At 43.0% G+C, this 15,599-nt stretch overlaps 1 protein-coding gene across 3 annotated transcripts in view; it reads right to left on the reverse strand.

Annotated features, from left to right (window-relative positions):
• Nucleotides 1-15,599, reverse strand: part of LOC137007496 (putative uncharacterized protein MYH16) — a 70,315-nt gene that overhangs the window by 53,502 nt on the left and 1,214 nt on the right. For all 3 annotated transcript variants that reach the window (XM_067369017.1, XM_067369018.1, XM_067369016.1), the window contains exon 2: nt 13,075-15,165. In XM_067369017.1, the coding sequence (XP_067225118.1) occupies nt 13,075-13,158 (84 nt within the window). In that variant the 5' untranslated portion in view covers nt 13,159-15,165. The remainder of the gene's footprint in view (nt 1-13,074; nt 15,166-15,599) is intronic.

Below are 15,599 nucleotides of genomic sequence, written 5' to 3' on the forward strand. Positions count from 1 at the left end.
GGTACATTATTTTGGCTCTTACTCAAGGCTCTCGTGGCTTATTATCATTTGGTTCAATTATATTTGTTATGTGTCAGGTGTGGCCTATATGCTGATTTTTTTTTTTTTTTGGCAATACAAGTCAAAATATCCACCTTATTTTTACTGTATAGAGTAGATTTTGTAAACTGAATGTGCAAGGCTTACAGTGTCATTTGCTTCCAGTTATTTTAGCTGTGCAAAAATAGCTCATTATGCTGCTTGATATTGCAAAGTGGTATTTCTTACCATATTACTTTATGTAATGTCTTTATGTAACAGCCTGTATTGTAACTCTAGAGAATATTTCAATAAAATGATTTGAAGAAATTTAGCCTGTTTCGTCGCACAAGCAGGCGTTTTGCAACACCTTTTTGTGTCAACATTAACTTACTGCCTTCAAAATATGATGAATATCATAAGGGTGTCATGAGAGCTTTTACTGTAATGTCAATCATTCTTCTCATCTCAATTTTGCAAGATTCAACAAGCAAGCATTTCTAGTTTCTTGGATGGAAAACCAGATGTGAACTAATTTTCCAAACATACTCAAAAGCTTAAAGAATAAAGGAAGAATTCTGCTGAAGCTTAAGCCAAAATGTCTGTGGAAAATTAAGAGAAACAATCCCAGTCTTATCTCTAAAAAAATCTGATGTATGATTTGTAGACATGTTATTAGTGAGCAAAATGCCCATTTAGATGATCAGAGTGCACTTCAAACAAAAATTCCTCTACAATTATAATCTGTGACCTAAAAACAACCTTTCAAGCATGCCTTAATAGTCAGCTAAATTATTTGTGGGAATGCTCTTCAAATAGCTACACTGTAAAACCCTCATGAATGAGACTGTTTGTGTAGTGAAGTTTTCATGTTTCAACTTGAGAGGGAGGACCAGACTTTAACACCACTGTCAAAATGCACAAATTGCCAATTTGCATTATTTGTAAGATATAGTACCTTCAAAAATCTCCGTTTGCATTTAATACTGTGTTAAATACAGTTCCTCTGGCAAAAGAGTCTTTGCACATTCCTGCCTTCACAGTCAATTGTTCAAGGCCCAGATCATGAGCAGCAGTTTTCCAAATAAATTTGTTCCCCTACACTGCATTCCAGCTCTACAGAGGTGACACACACACACACACACACACATTATAATGCTTACACATTTGCTGAAGAGCTCTGAATTACCCATCATGCTCTCTGTATTTACTCTATTTCTCTCTCTCTTCCATTCCTGAATCTGCAATGGCAGATTTCCATTAAAGGGATAGTTCACCAAAAAATGAAAATTCTGTCATTAATTACTCACCTTTATGTTGTTCCAAACCTATAAGACTTTCTTTCAAATGAAGATCTTTTTAAAAGAAATCTGAGAGATTTCTGTCCCTCCATTGACAGCTACGCAACTACCACTGCCACGCTTCAAAAAGTTCATAAAGAGATTGTAAAAGAGATTGAAAAGACTCAATCACTTTATATGATGAACAGATTTAATTTAGTCTTTTATTCACATGTAAACATTCATCAACTTACACATCAGTTGTGGTAAATGAAGCTCAAGCGTGTTAGCTTGACATGCAAGAACCAATGAGGTTCATTCTCGTGTTACGCAGCACGTTTGAGCTTCAGCAAGAACCACTGAGGTTCATTCTCGTGTTACGCAGCAAGTTTGAGCTTCAGCAAGAACCAATGAGGTTCATTCTCATGTTACGCAGCACGTTTGATCTTCAGCAAGAACCAATGAGGTTCATTCTCGCGTTACGCAGCACGTTTGATCTTCAGCAAGAACCAATGAGGTTCATTCTCGTGTTACGCAGCACGTTTGAGCTTTAGCAAGAACCAATGAGGTTCATTCTCGTGTTACGCAGCACGTTTGAGCTTCAGCAAGAACCAATGAGGTTCATTCTCGTGTTACGCAGCACGTTTGAGCTTCAGCAAGAACCAATGAGGTTCATTTTCGTGTTACGCAGCACGTTTGAGCTTCAGCAAGAACCAATGAGGTTCATTCTCGTGTTACGCAGCACGTTTGAGCTTCAGCAAGAACCAATGAGGTTCATTCTCGTGTTACGCAGCACGTTTGAGCTTCAGCAAGAACCAATGAGGTTCATTCTCGTGTTACGCAGCACGTTTGAGCTTCACAAGAACCAATGAGGTTCATTCTCGTGTTACGCAGCACGTTTGAGCTTCAGCAAGAACCAATGAGGTTCATTCTCACGTTACGCAGCACGTTTGAGCTTCAGCAAGAACCAATGAGGTTCATTCTCGTGTTACGCAGCACGTTTGAGCTTCAGCAAGAACCAATGAGGTTCATTCTCGTGTTACGCAGCACGTTTGAGCTTCAGCAAGAACCAATGAGGTTCATTCTCGCGTTACGCAGCACGTTTGAGCTTCAGCAAGAACCAATGAGGTTCATTCTCACGTTACGCAGCACGTTTGAGCTTCAGCAAGAACCAATGAGGTTCATTCTCGTGTTACGCAGCACGTTTGAGCTTCAGCAAGAACCAATGAGGTTCATTCTCGTGTTACGCAGCACGTTTGAGCTTCAGCAAGAACCAATGAGGTTCATTCTCACGTTACGCAGCACGTTTGAGCTTCAGCAAGAACCAATGAGGTTCATTCTCGTGTTACGCAGCACGTTTGAGCTTCAGCAAGAACCAATGAGGTTCATTCTCGTGTTACGCAGCACGTTTGAGCTTCAGCAAGAACCAATGAGGTTCATTCTCGTGTTACGCAGCACGTTTGAGCTTCCTCAAGAACCAATGAGGTTCATTCTCGCGTTACGCAGCACGTTTGAGCTTCAGCAAGAACCAATGAGGTTCATTCTCGTGTTACGCAGCAAGTTTGAGCTTCAGCAAGAACCAATGAGGTTCATTCTTGTGTTACGCAGCACGTTTGAGCTTCAGCAAGAACCAATGAGGTTCATTCTCGTGTTACGCAGCACGTTTGAGCTTCAGCAAGAACCAATGAGGTTCATTTTCGTGTTACGCAGCACGTTTGAGCTTCAGCAAAAACCAATGAGGTTCATTCTCGTGTTACGCAGCACGTTTGAGCTTCAGCAAGAACCAATGAGGTTCATTCTCATGTTACGCAGCACGTTTGAGCTTCAGCAAGAACCAATGAGGTTCATTCTCGTGTTACGCAGCACGTTTGAGCTTCAGCAAGAACCAATGAGGTTCATTCTCATGTTACGCAGCACGTTTGAGCTTCAGCAAGAACCAATGAGGTTCATTCTCGCGTTACGCAGCACGTTTGAGCTTCAGCAAGAACCAATGAGGTTCATTTTCGTGTTACGCAGCACGTTTGAGCTTCACAAGAACCAATGAGGTTCATTCTCATGTTACGCAGCACATTTGAGCTTCAGCAAGAACCAATGAGGTTCATTCTCGTGTTACGCAGCACGTTTGAGCTTCAGCAAGAACCAATGAGGTTCATTCTCGTGTTACGCAGCACGTTTGAGCTTCACAAGAACCAATGAGGTTCATTCTCGTGTTACGCAGCACGTTTGATCTTCAGCAAGAACCAATGAGGTTCATTCTCGTGTTACGCAGCACGTTTGAGCTTCAGCAAGAACCAATGAGGTTCATTCTCATGTTACACAGCACGTTTGAGCTTCAGCAAGAACCAATGAGGTTCATTCTCGCGTTACGCAGCACGTTTGAGCTTCAGCAAGAACCAATGAGGTTCATTCTCACGTTACGCAGCACGTTTGAGCTTCAGCAAGAACCAATGAGGTTCATTCTCGTGTTACGCAGCACGTTTGAGCTTCAGCAAGAACCAATGAGGTTCATTCTCGTGTTACGCAGCACGTTTGAGCTTCAGCAAGAACCAATGAGGTTCATTCTCACGTTACGCAGCACGTTTGAGCTTCAGCAAGAACCAATGAGGTTCATTCTCGTGTTACGCAGCACGTTTGAGCTTCAGCAAGAACCAATGAGGTTCATTCTCGTGTTACGCAGCACGTTTGAGCTTCCTCAAGAACCAATGAGGTTCATTCTCGCGTTACGCAGCACGTTTGAGCTTCAGCAAGAACCAATGAGGTTCATTCTCGTGTTACGCAGCAAGTTTGAGCTTCAGCAAGAACCAATGAGGTTCATTCTTGTGTTACGCAGCACGTTTGAGCTTCAGCAAGAACCAATGAGGTTCATTCTCGTGTTACGCAGCACGTTTGAGCTTCAGCAAGAACCAATGAGGTTCATTCTCGTGTTACGCAGCACGTTTGAGCTTCAGCAAGAACCAATGAGGTTCATTTTCGTGTTACGCAGCACGTTTGAGCTTCAGCAAGAACCAATGAGGTTCATTCTCGTGTTACGCAGCACGTTTGAGCTTCAGCAAGAACCAATGAGGTTCATTCTCGTGTTACGCAGCACGTTTGAGCTTCAGCAAGAACCAATGAGGTTCATTCTCATGTTACGCAGCACGTTTGAGCTTCAGCAAGAACCAATGAGGTTCATTCTCATGTTACGCAGCACGTTTGAGCTTCAGCAAGAACCAATGAGGTTCATTCTCGTGTTACGCAGCACGTTTGAGCTTCACAAGAACCAATGAGGTTCATTCTCGTGTTACGCAGCACGTTTGATCTTCAGCAAGAACCAATGAGGTTAATTCTCGTGTTACGCAGCACGTTTGAGCTTCACAAGAACCATTGAGGTTCATTCTCGTGTTACGCAGCACGTTTGAGCTTCAGCAAGAACCAATGAGGTTCATTCTCGTGTTACGCAGCACGTTTGAGCTTCCTCCACGCAGCACGTTTGAGCTTCAGCAAGAACCAATGAGGTTCATTCTCGTGTTACGCAGCACGTTTGAGCTTCAGCAAGAACCAATGAGGTTCATTCTCGTGTTACACAGCACGTTTGAGCTTCAGCAAGAACCAATGAGGTTCATTCTCGTGTTACGCAGCACGTTTGAGCTTCAGCAAGAACCAATGAGGTTCATTCTCGTGTTACGCAGCACGTTTGAGCTTCAGCAAGAACCAATGAGGTTCATTCTCATGTTACGCAGCACGTTTGAGCTTCAGCAAGAACCAATGAGGTTCATTCTCGTGTTACGCAGCACGTTTGAGCTTCCTCAAGAACCAATGAGGTTCATTCTCGCGTTACGCGGCACGTTTGAGCTTCCTCAAGAACCAATGAGGTTCATTCTCGCGTTACGCGGCACGTTTGAGCTTCAGCAAGAACCAATGAGGTTCATTCTCGTGTTACGCAGCACGTTTGAGCTTCAGCAAGAACCAATGAAGTTCATTCTCATGTTACACAGCACGTTTGAGCTTCAGCAAGAACCAATGAGGTTCATTCTCGTGTTACGCAGCACGTTTGAGCTTCAGCAAGAACCAATGAGGTTCATTCTCGTGTTTCGCAGCACGTTTGAGCTTCAGCAAGAACCAATGAGGTTCATTCTCGTGTTACGCAGCACGTTTGAGCTTCAGCAAGAACCAATGAGGTTCATTTTCGTGTTACGCAGCACGTTTGAGCTTCAGCAAGAACCAATGAGGTTCATTCTCGTGTTACGCAGCACGTTTGAGCTTCAGCAAGAACCAATGAGGTTCATTCTCGTGTTACGCAGCACGTTTGAGCTTCAGCAAGAACCAATGAGGTTCATTCTCGTGTTACGCAGCACGTTTGAGCTTCAGCAAGAACCAATGAGGTTCATTCTCGTGTTACGCAGCACGTTTGAGCTTCAGCAAGAACCAATGAGGTTCATTCTCGTGTTACGCAGCACGTTTGAGCTTCAGCAAGAACCAATGAGGTTCATTCTCGCGTTACGCAGCACGTTTGAGCTTCAGCAAGAACCAATGAGGTTCATTCTCGTGTTACGCAGCACGTTTGAGCTTCAGCAAGAACCAATGAGGTTCATTCTCGCGTTACGCAGCACGTTTGAGCTTCAGCAAGAACCAATGAGGTTCATTCTCGTGTTACGCAGCACGTTTGAGCTTCAGCAAGAACCAATGAGGTTCATTCTCATGTTACACAGCACGTTTGCGCTTCACAAGAACCAATGAGGTTCATTCTCGTGTTACGCAGCACGTTTGAGCTTCACAAGAACCAATGAGGTTCATTCTCGTGTTACGCAGCACGTTTGAGCTTCAGCAAGAACCAATGAGGTTCATTCTCGTGTTACGCAGCACGTTTGAGCTTCAACAAGAACCAATGAGGTTCATTCTCGTGTTACGCAGCACGTTTGAGCTTCACAAGAACCAATGAGGTTCATTCTCCTGTTACGCAGCACGTTTGAGCTTCACAAGAACCACTGAGGTTCATTCTCGTGTTACGCAGCACGTTTGAGCTTCAGCAAGAACCAATGAGGTTCATTCTCGTGTTACGCAGCACGTTTGAGCTTCAGCAAGAACCAATGAGGTTCATTCTCGTGTTACGCAGCACGTTTGAGCTTCAGCAAGAACCAATGAGGTTCATTCTCGCGTTACGCAGCACGTTTGAGCTTCAGCAAGAACCAATGAGGTTCATTCTCGTGTTACGCAGCACGTTTGAGCTTCAGCAAGAATCAATGAGGTTCATTCTCGTGTTACGCAGCACGTTTGAGCTTCACAAGAACCAATGAGGTTCATTCTCGTGTTACGCAGCACGTTTGAGCTTCAGCAAGAACCAATGATGTTCATTCTCGCGTTACGCAGCACGTTTGAGCTTCAGCAAGAATCAATGAGGTTCATTCTCGTGTTACGCAGCACGTTTGAGCTTCAGCAAGAACCAATGAGGTTCATTCTCGCGTTACGCAGCACGTTTGAGCTTCAGCAAGAACCAATGAGGTTCATTCTCGCGTTACGCAGCACATTTGAGCTTCACAAGAACCAATGAGGTTCATTCTCATGTTACGCAGCACGTTTGAGCTTCACAAGAACCAATGAGGTTCATTCTCATGTTACGCAGCACGTTTGAGCTTCACAAGAATCAATGAGGTTCATTCTCGTGTTACGCAGCACGTTTGAGCTTCAGCAAGAACCAATGAGGTTCATTCTCGCGTTACGCAGCACGTTTGAGCTTCAGCAAGAACCAATGAGGTTCATTCTCGCGTTACGCAGCACATTTGAGCTTCACAAGAACCAATGAGGTTCATTCTCATGTTACGCAGCACGTTTGAGCTTCACAAGAACCAATGAGGTTCATTCTTGCGTTACGCGGCACGTTTGAGCTTCCTCAAGAACCAATGAGGTTCATTCTCGCGTTACGCGGCACGTTTGAGCTTCAGCAAGAACCAATGAGGTTCATTCTCGTGTTACGCAGCACGTTTGAGCTTCAGCAAGAACCAATGAGGTTCATTCTCATGTTACACAGCACGTTTGAGCTTCAGCAAGAACCAATGAGGTTCATTCTCGTGTTACGCAGCATGTTTGAGCTTCAGCAAGAACCAATGAGGTTCATTCGCGCGTTACGCAGCACGTTTGAGCTTCAGCAAGAACCAATGAGGTTCATTCTCGTGTTACGCAGCACGTTTGAGCTTCAGCAAGAACCAATGAGGTTCATTCTCGTGTTACGCAGCACGTTTGAGCTTCAGCAAGAACCAATGAGGTTCATTCTCGTGTTACGCAGCACGTTTGAGCTTCAGCAAGAACCAATGAGGTTCATTCTCGTGTTACGCAGCACGTTTGAGCTTCAGCAAGAACCAATGAGGTTCATTCTCGTGTTTCGCAGCACGTTTGAGCTTCAGCAAGAACCAATGAGGTTCATTCTCGCGTTACGCGGCACGTTTGAGCTTCCTCAAGAACCAATGAGGTTCATTCTCGCGTTACGCGGCACGTTTGAGCTTCAGCAAGAACCAATGAGGTTCATTCTCGTGTTACGCAGCACGTTTGAGCTTCAGCAAGAACCAATGAGGTTCATTCTCGCGTTACGCAGCACGTTTGAGCTTCAGCAAGAACCAATGAGGTTCATTCTCATGTTACACAGCACGTTTGAGCTTCAGCAAGAACCAATGAGGTTCATTCTCGTGTTACGCAGCAAGTTTGAGCTTCAGCAATAACCAATGAGGTTCATTCTTGTGTTACGCAGCACGTTTGAGTTTCAGCAAGAACCAATGAGGTTCATTCTCGTGTTACGCAGCATGTTTGAGCTTCAGCAAGAACCAATGAGGTTCATTCTCGTGTTACGCAGCACGTTTGAGCTTCAGCAAGAAACAATGAGGTTCATTCTCGTGTTACGCAGCACGTTTGAGCTTCAGCAAGAACCAATGAGGTTCATTCTCGTGTTACGCAGCACGTTTGAGCTTCAGCAAGAACCAATGAGGTTCATTCTCGTGTTACGCAGCACGTTTGAGCTTCAGCAAGAACCAATGAGGTTCATTCTCGTGTTACGCAGCACGTTTGAGCTTCAGCAAGAACCAATGAGGTTCATTCTCGTGTTACGCAGCACGTTTGAGCTTCAGCAAGAACCAATGAGGTTCATTCTCGCGTTACGCAGCACGTTTGAGCTTCAGCAAGAACCAATGACGTTCATTCTCGTGTTACGCAGCACGTTTGAGCTTCACAAGAACCAATGAGGTTCATTCTCATGTTACGCAGCACGTTTGAGCTTCACAAGAACCACTGAGGTTCATTCTCGTGTTACGCAGCACGTTTGAGCTTCAGCAAGAACCAATGAGGTTCATTCTCATGTTACGCAGCACGTTTGAGCTTCACAAGAACCACTGAGGTTCATTCTCGTGTTACGCAGCACGTTTGAGCTTCAGCAAGAACCAATGAGGTTCATTCTCATGTTACGCAGCACGTTTGAGCTTCACAAGAACCACTGAGGTTCATTCTCGTGTTACGCAGCACGTTTGAGCTTCAGCAAGAACCAATGAGGTTCATTCTCGTGTTACGCAGCACGTTTGAGCTTCAGCAAGAACCAATGAGGTTCATTCTCGTGTTACGCAGCACGTTTGAGCTTCAGCAAGAACCAATGAGGTTCATTCTCGCGTTACGCAGCACGTTTGAGCTTCAGCAAGAACCAATGAGGTTCATTCTCGTGTTACGCAGCACGTTTGAGCTTCAGCAAGAATCAATGAGGTTCATTCTCGAGTTACGCAGGACGTTTGAGCTTCACAAGAACCAATGAGGTTCATTCTTGTGTTACGCAGCACGTTTGAGCTTCAGCAAGAACCAATGAGGTTCATTCTCGCGTTACGCAGCACGTTTGAGCTTCAGCAAGAACCAATGAGGTTCATTCTCGTGTTACGCAGCACGTTTGAGCTTCAGCAAGAACCAATGAGGTTCATTCTCGCGTTACGCAGCACGTTTGAGCTTCAGCAAGAACCAATGATGTTCATTCTCGCGTTACGCAGCACGTTTGAGCTTCAGCAAGAATCAATGAGGTTCATTCTCGTGTTACGCAGCACGTTTGAGCTTCAGCAAGAACCAATGAGGTTCATTCTCGTGTTACGCAGCACGTTTGAGCTTCAGCAAGAACCAATGAGGTTCATTCTCGTGTTACGCAGCACGTTTGAGCTTCAGCAAGAACCAATGAGGTTCATTCTCGTGTTACGCAGCACGTTTGAGCTTCAGCAAGAACCAATGAGGTTCATTCTCGCGTTACGCAGCACATTTGAGCTTTACAAGAACCAATGAGGTTCATTCTCGCGTTACGCAGCACGTTTGAGCTTCAGCAAGAACCAATGAGGTTCATTCTGGTGTTACGCAGCACGTTTGAGCTTCAGCAAGAATCAATGAGGTTCATTCTCGAGTTACGCAGCACGTTTGAGCTTCACAAGAACCAATGAGGTTCATTCTCGTGTTACGCAGCATGTTTGAGCTTCAAGAACCAATGAGGTTCATTCTCATGTTACGCAGCACGTTTGAGCTTCAGCAAGAATCAATGAGGTTCATTCTCGAGTTACGCAGGACGTTTGAGCTTCACAAGAACCAATGAGGTTCATTCTCGCGTTACGCAGCACATTTGAGCTTTACAAGAACCAATGAGGTTCATTCTCGCGTTACGCAGCACGTTTGAGCTTCAGCAAGAACCAATGAGGTTCATTCTCGCGTTACGCAGCACGTTTGAGCTTCAGCAAGAACCAATGATGTTCATTCTCGCGTTACGCAGCACGTTTGAGCTTCAGCAAGAATCAATGAGGTTCATTCTCGTGTTACGCAGCACGTTTGAGCTTCAGCAAGAACCAATGAGGTTCATTCTCGTGTTACGCAGCACGTTTGAGCTTCAGCAAGAACCAATGAGGTTCATTCTCGTGTTACGCAGCACGTTTGAGCTTCAGCAAGAATCAATGAGGTTCATTCTCGTGTTACGCAGCACGTTTGAGCTTCAGCAAGAACCAATGAGGTTCATTCTCGCGTTACGCAGCACATTTGAGCTTTACAAGAACCAATGAGGTTCATTCTCGCGTTACGCAGCACGTTTGAGCTTCAGCAAGAACCAATGAGGTTCATTCTCGTGTTACGCAGCACGTTTGAGCTTCAGCAAGAATCAATGAGGTTCATTCTCGTGTTACGCAGCACGTTTGAGCTTCACAAGAACCAATGAGGTTCATTCTCGCGTTACGCAGCACGTTTGAGCTTCAGCAAGAACCAATGAGGTTCATTCTCGTGTTACGCAGCACGTTTGAGCTTCAGCAAGAACCAATGAGGTTCATTCTCGCGTTACGCAGCACGTTTGAGCTTCAGCAAGAACCAATGATGTTCATTCTCGCGTTACGCAGCACGTTTGAGCTTCAGCAAGAATCAATGAGGTTCATTCTCGTGTTACGCAGCACGTTTGAGCTTCAGCAAGAACCAATGAGGTTCATTCTCGTGTTACGCAGCACGTTTGAGCTTCAGCAAGAACCAATGAGGTTCATTCTCGTGTTACGCAGCACGTTTGAGCTTCAGCAAGAACCAATGAGATTCATTCTCGTGTTACGCAGCACGTTTGAGCTTCACAAGAACCAATGAGGTTCATTCTCGTGTTACGCAGCACGTTTGAGCTTCAGCAAGAACCAATGAGGTTCATTCTCGTGTTACGCAGCACGTTTGAGCTTCAGCAAGAACCAATGAGGTTCATTCTCGTGTTACGCAGCACGTTTGAGCTTCACAAGAACCAATGAGGTTCATTCTCGTGTTACGCAGCACGTTTGAGCTTCAGCAAGAACCAATGAGGTTCATTCTCGTGTTACGCAGCACGTTTGAGCTTCAGCAAGAACCAATGAGGTTCATTCTCGTGTTACGCAGCACGTTTGAGCTTCAGCAAGAACCAATGAGGTTCATTCTCGTGTTACGCAGCACGTTTGAGCTTCACAAGAACCAATGAGGTTCATTCTCGTGTTACGCAGCACGTTTGAGCTTCAGCAAGAACCAATGAGGTTCATTCTCGCGTTACGCAGCACGTTTGAGCTTCAGCAAGAACCAATGAGGTTCATTCTCGTGTTACGCAGCACGTTTGAGCTTCAGCAAGAACCAATGAGGTTCATTCTCATGTTACGCAGCGCGTTTGAGCTTCAGCAAGAACCAATGAGGTTCATTCTCGTGTTACGCAGCACGTTTGAGCTTCAGCAAGAACCAATGAGGTTCATTCTCGTGTTACGCAGCGCGTTTGAGCTTCAGCAAGAACCAATGAGGTTCATTCTCGTGTTACGCAGCGCGTTTGAGTTTCAGCAAGAACCAATGAGGTTCATTCTCGTGTTACGCAGCACGTTTGAGCTTCAGCAAGAACCAATGAGGTTCATTCTCGTGTTACGCAGCACGTTTGAGCTTCAGCAAGAACCAATGAGGTTCATTCTCGTGTTACGCAGCACGTTTGAGCTTCAGCAAGAACCAATGAGGTTCATTCTCGTGTTACGCAGCACGTTTGATCTTCAGCAAGAACCAATGAGGTTCATTCTCGTGTTACGCAGCACGTTTGAGCTTCAGCAAGAACCAATGAGGTTCATTCTCGTGTTACGCAGCGCGTTTGAGTTTCAGCAAGAACCAATGAGGTTCATTCTCGTGTTACGCAGCACGTTTGAGCTTCAGCAAGAACCAATGAGGTTCATTCTCGTGTTACGCAGCACGTTTGAGCTTCAGCAAGAACCAATGAGGTTCATTCTCGTGTTACGCAGCACGTTTGAGCTTGGACTAAACCGCTCAATTCATATGGATTAGTTTTACAATCTCTTTATTAACTTTTTGATGCGTCAAAGTGGTAGTTGCGTAGACTGTCAATGGAGGGACAGAAATCTCTCAGATTTCCCCAAAAAGATCTTCATTTGTGTTCAGAAGATGAACGAAAGTCTTACAGATTTGAAAAGACATAAAGGTATTTTTCAGTGAACTATCCCTTCAAGAATCTTTGAAATACTGAGACAGAGAGAAGATCTGTATTCGTTCTAGTTTGTATATTCAAAAATTCATATGTTTTTGTTCAAATACACTTGTATAATGCAGATTTCAAAGTCTGTCACAATTTGGTTGCACTAAAAGCAGATGTTTTATGCGTGATTTAGTAGACATACAGATATGACATAATATATGTTGCAATAACATCAAAGCTGTTCCTGATGCATTTGTTCTGCAGATGCTTTAGTAAATCGATTCCACTTACATTTTGGCAGGACAAAAGTTAACATAGATATAAACTAAAACTAAACTTCAGATGCTATCTCAGCTTTGAAAGTAAATACACTACAAGAAAAAAGATGGAAAAATAAAAAATACTTTTAGATATGTTATACATTTATTAAAAATAACTTTAAAATAATGTGTAATGTGTGTGTATGTATTTTAAACATATGTTAAATAAATAATTGAACACAATACTTGAACATCTACAATGTAAATCTTGAAAATCAGTATTAGTCTGTAATCCTTCTGATTTATGATCACTGATAATGGCAGATGTTGAACTGTTGGTCTCGTTGTTTTGCTCAGATGTTTACATTCCTGAGTCTGCGTTCACCTGCACATGAACACCAGCCAATCCCTACAGCCTTTGCAAAATAAACACTTTTAATACAACTAAAAACTCACCTTAACTCAGAAACCTTAATCAGCAGAGCAGAAACACTGCTGGACGTGAGGGTGTGTCTCTCAAACAGAGGGTGTGTGTGGACATGAGGCCCACACAAGTGTGTGAAGCACACAAAAAGAAGAAAATGCAACGTCTTACGTGTGCCAACGGCTTGCTGTGGATGGCGATGATGGGACGGCACTGGTGGAAGTCAGTCTGGATCACACACACTTTCTTCTCCATCCTCAGCACAAGCACACACTCCCCATCCTGCTGACTGAGGCGTCTGTTACCTGAGTCTGATCCGCACTAAACACACACACGCTCGCAGGGGGAGGAACTACAGCATGAAAAGAAAACATCCAGACTCCCTCTGACACTCTCCACCTCCACACACACACACACACACACACACACACACACACACACACACACACACACACACACACACACACACACACACACACACACACACACACACACACACACACACACACACACACACACACACATTAATTAATAGTTAAATAACTGTAAATAACTCTTCAATGAATCCACATCAGCCATTGTAGAAAACTTCAGAACAAAAATCAGAAACAGTCCAGGTTTCTTCATCCTAATGGTATGGGCGTTTATATAGAGCAAACTGGGGCAAGTTGTCACAAAGCCTATATATCTCAGTATCTATGAGGTTTTGCACCAAAAGACTGTTTTTAATGTTGATTTCCACTTCAAAAATCTCTTAAATTAGAATATTTTTGTGAATTTTGTCCTCCAAGCTCTCAGAACGAGAGTATTTTTTCATGGTTGGGACAAGTGTTCATTCACACACATTTCATAATTTGTTATTTTATGCAATCTATAATTTTTTTTTTTTTTTGCCATAATGGTTTGATCCTTTTATCTTTTGTGTTTTTGCTGTTTCATTCATTATTTTGTGTTTTAAATGTTGAAATTTTGTTGAAAACTCAATTGATTCCCATTAAGGCATGTTGTCAGGTAAGGGTCAGTGTGTGTTAAATTAATTGTATATTTGTATGATTAATTGCATAACTGTGTGTGTGTGTGTGTAACCAGGTCAAGAGTTCAGTTTAAACCCAGTTGAGATCAGTGTGATGTATGACAGCACATCGTCTGCTTGTGCTCTCTTGTGTGTGTTTACTCTGTAGTATACAGAGAGATTTATGATTAGAGAGTGATATTCTTCTTCCACAACCCATCTTCAGCATGCAATCAGCTGAAATGCCTTTATTTCAATGACTGCAACATAAATCAAAAAACAACAGGCAGGATTCAGTGTAAAGCAGTAATTACAGAGGCAAAGATCTATGTCTGGATTCATGCCCTCACACTGAATGTTGCTTTTGTTTGGACACTATTCATATTAAACCATACCCAGCATTTCTCTCTGTACCAACAACAGTGTGCTGCGATCACCTGAATCACTGACAATTAAACTTGAGAGGTTTCCTTTATCATCCGCCAACATTCTGGCAAGGTTATGAACAAATGTTAAATTAATAGAATGTTCTTTCACAATGTTATCTGGTCTTTAATAATGTTCTCAAAACGTTAGCACAAAAACATTATTTATACATTGATCATTGGATGTTTATTCTGGAACATTTTAGTTGGATGTTTTTTAAAATTGTTTCAGAACGTTCAGAGAACATTCAAAAGTAACATTCCCATAATGTTTGAAGAATGATACAATTAAACGTTCCCATAACCAAGAAAAAACATTTTAAAAACTGGATATTCAGAAATAAACATTTTAGTAACTTGAGAACAGAACATATTTTTGTTAGCTGGGATCTTTCATTGCTTTTCGCTTTCAGGTGTTTTATAAGGTTTAATTGATGCCTTCATCATTAATAATGTCATATTTTATGCAACACAAAAGGCTCAACACACTCGCACCTGTACATGTTCCCGCTGAATTAACTAAAGAAACATTTACCTTTGGAAACATGAGATGAAATTATGACTAATCTCTCAATAGGGTGAAGCATATCAGGAATGACAGTTTAATTATGGCAATTTTATTCCTTTCTTGTTCAAAACAATCACAGTTCTCCCCTGTACTCTTGCAGAAAGCGCGATATTTTGGTCAAAGGAAGAGAAATAAAATGAAAGTCGATCCTGACCAGGTCCCGTAAACACATGCGTTCATTCAGCGACTTCTTCGGTCTTCCTTCCACCAGGACAGATCAGACCTCGGAAATATGTAGATCAAATCAACTGTACTCGCTGCCAGAAGAGAGCATGTTAATCAGTGTCAGTCAATATAATGCCACATATGTTTTTAAAAAAAAAAAAAAAAAAAAAAAAAAAGAATAAAGTTTTGCAAAAGAAAAATAAAGTATTGAGCAAAAAAAGTTGTCTTATCGCTCCCTCCCCTCCTGATACTGCCGACAAACAGACTTGAAATACAGCGACACCTAGCGGCGACTTTTGGAATCACTCGCAATCTTTCCTTCAGAACATTTGACTAGACCAGCAGGTGCCTGTCTTAAAGGGTTAGTTCACCCAAAAATGAAAATTCTGTCATTAATTCCTCTCCCTCATGTCGTTCCACACCCGTAAGACCTTCATTCATCTTCGGAACACAAATTAAGATATTTTTGATAAAATCCGATGTCTCAGTGAGGCCTTTGAACCTCTCAAGATCCATTAATGTACTA

This window comes from Chanodichthys erythropterus, chromosome 19 (genome assembly GCF_024489055.1).
Source record: "Chanodichthys erythropterus isolate Z2021 chromosome 19, ASM2448905v1, whole genome shotgun sequence".
NCBI lineage: Eukaryota > Metazoa > Chordata > Actinopteri > Cypriniformes > Xenocyprididae > Chanodichthys > Chanodichthys erythropterus.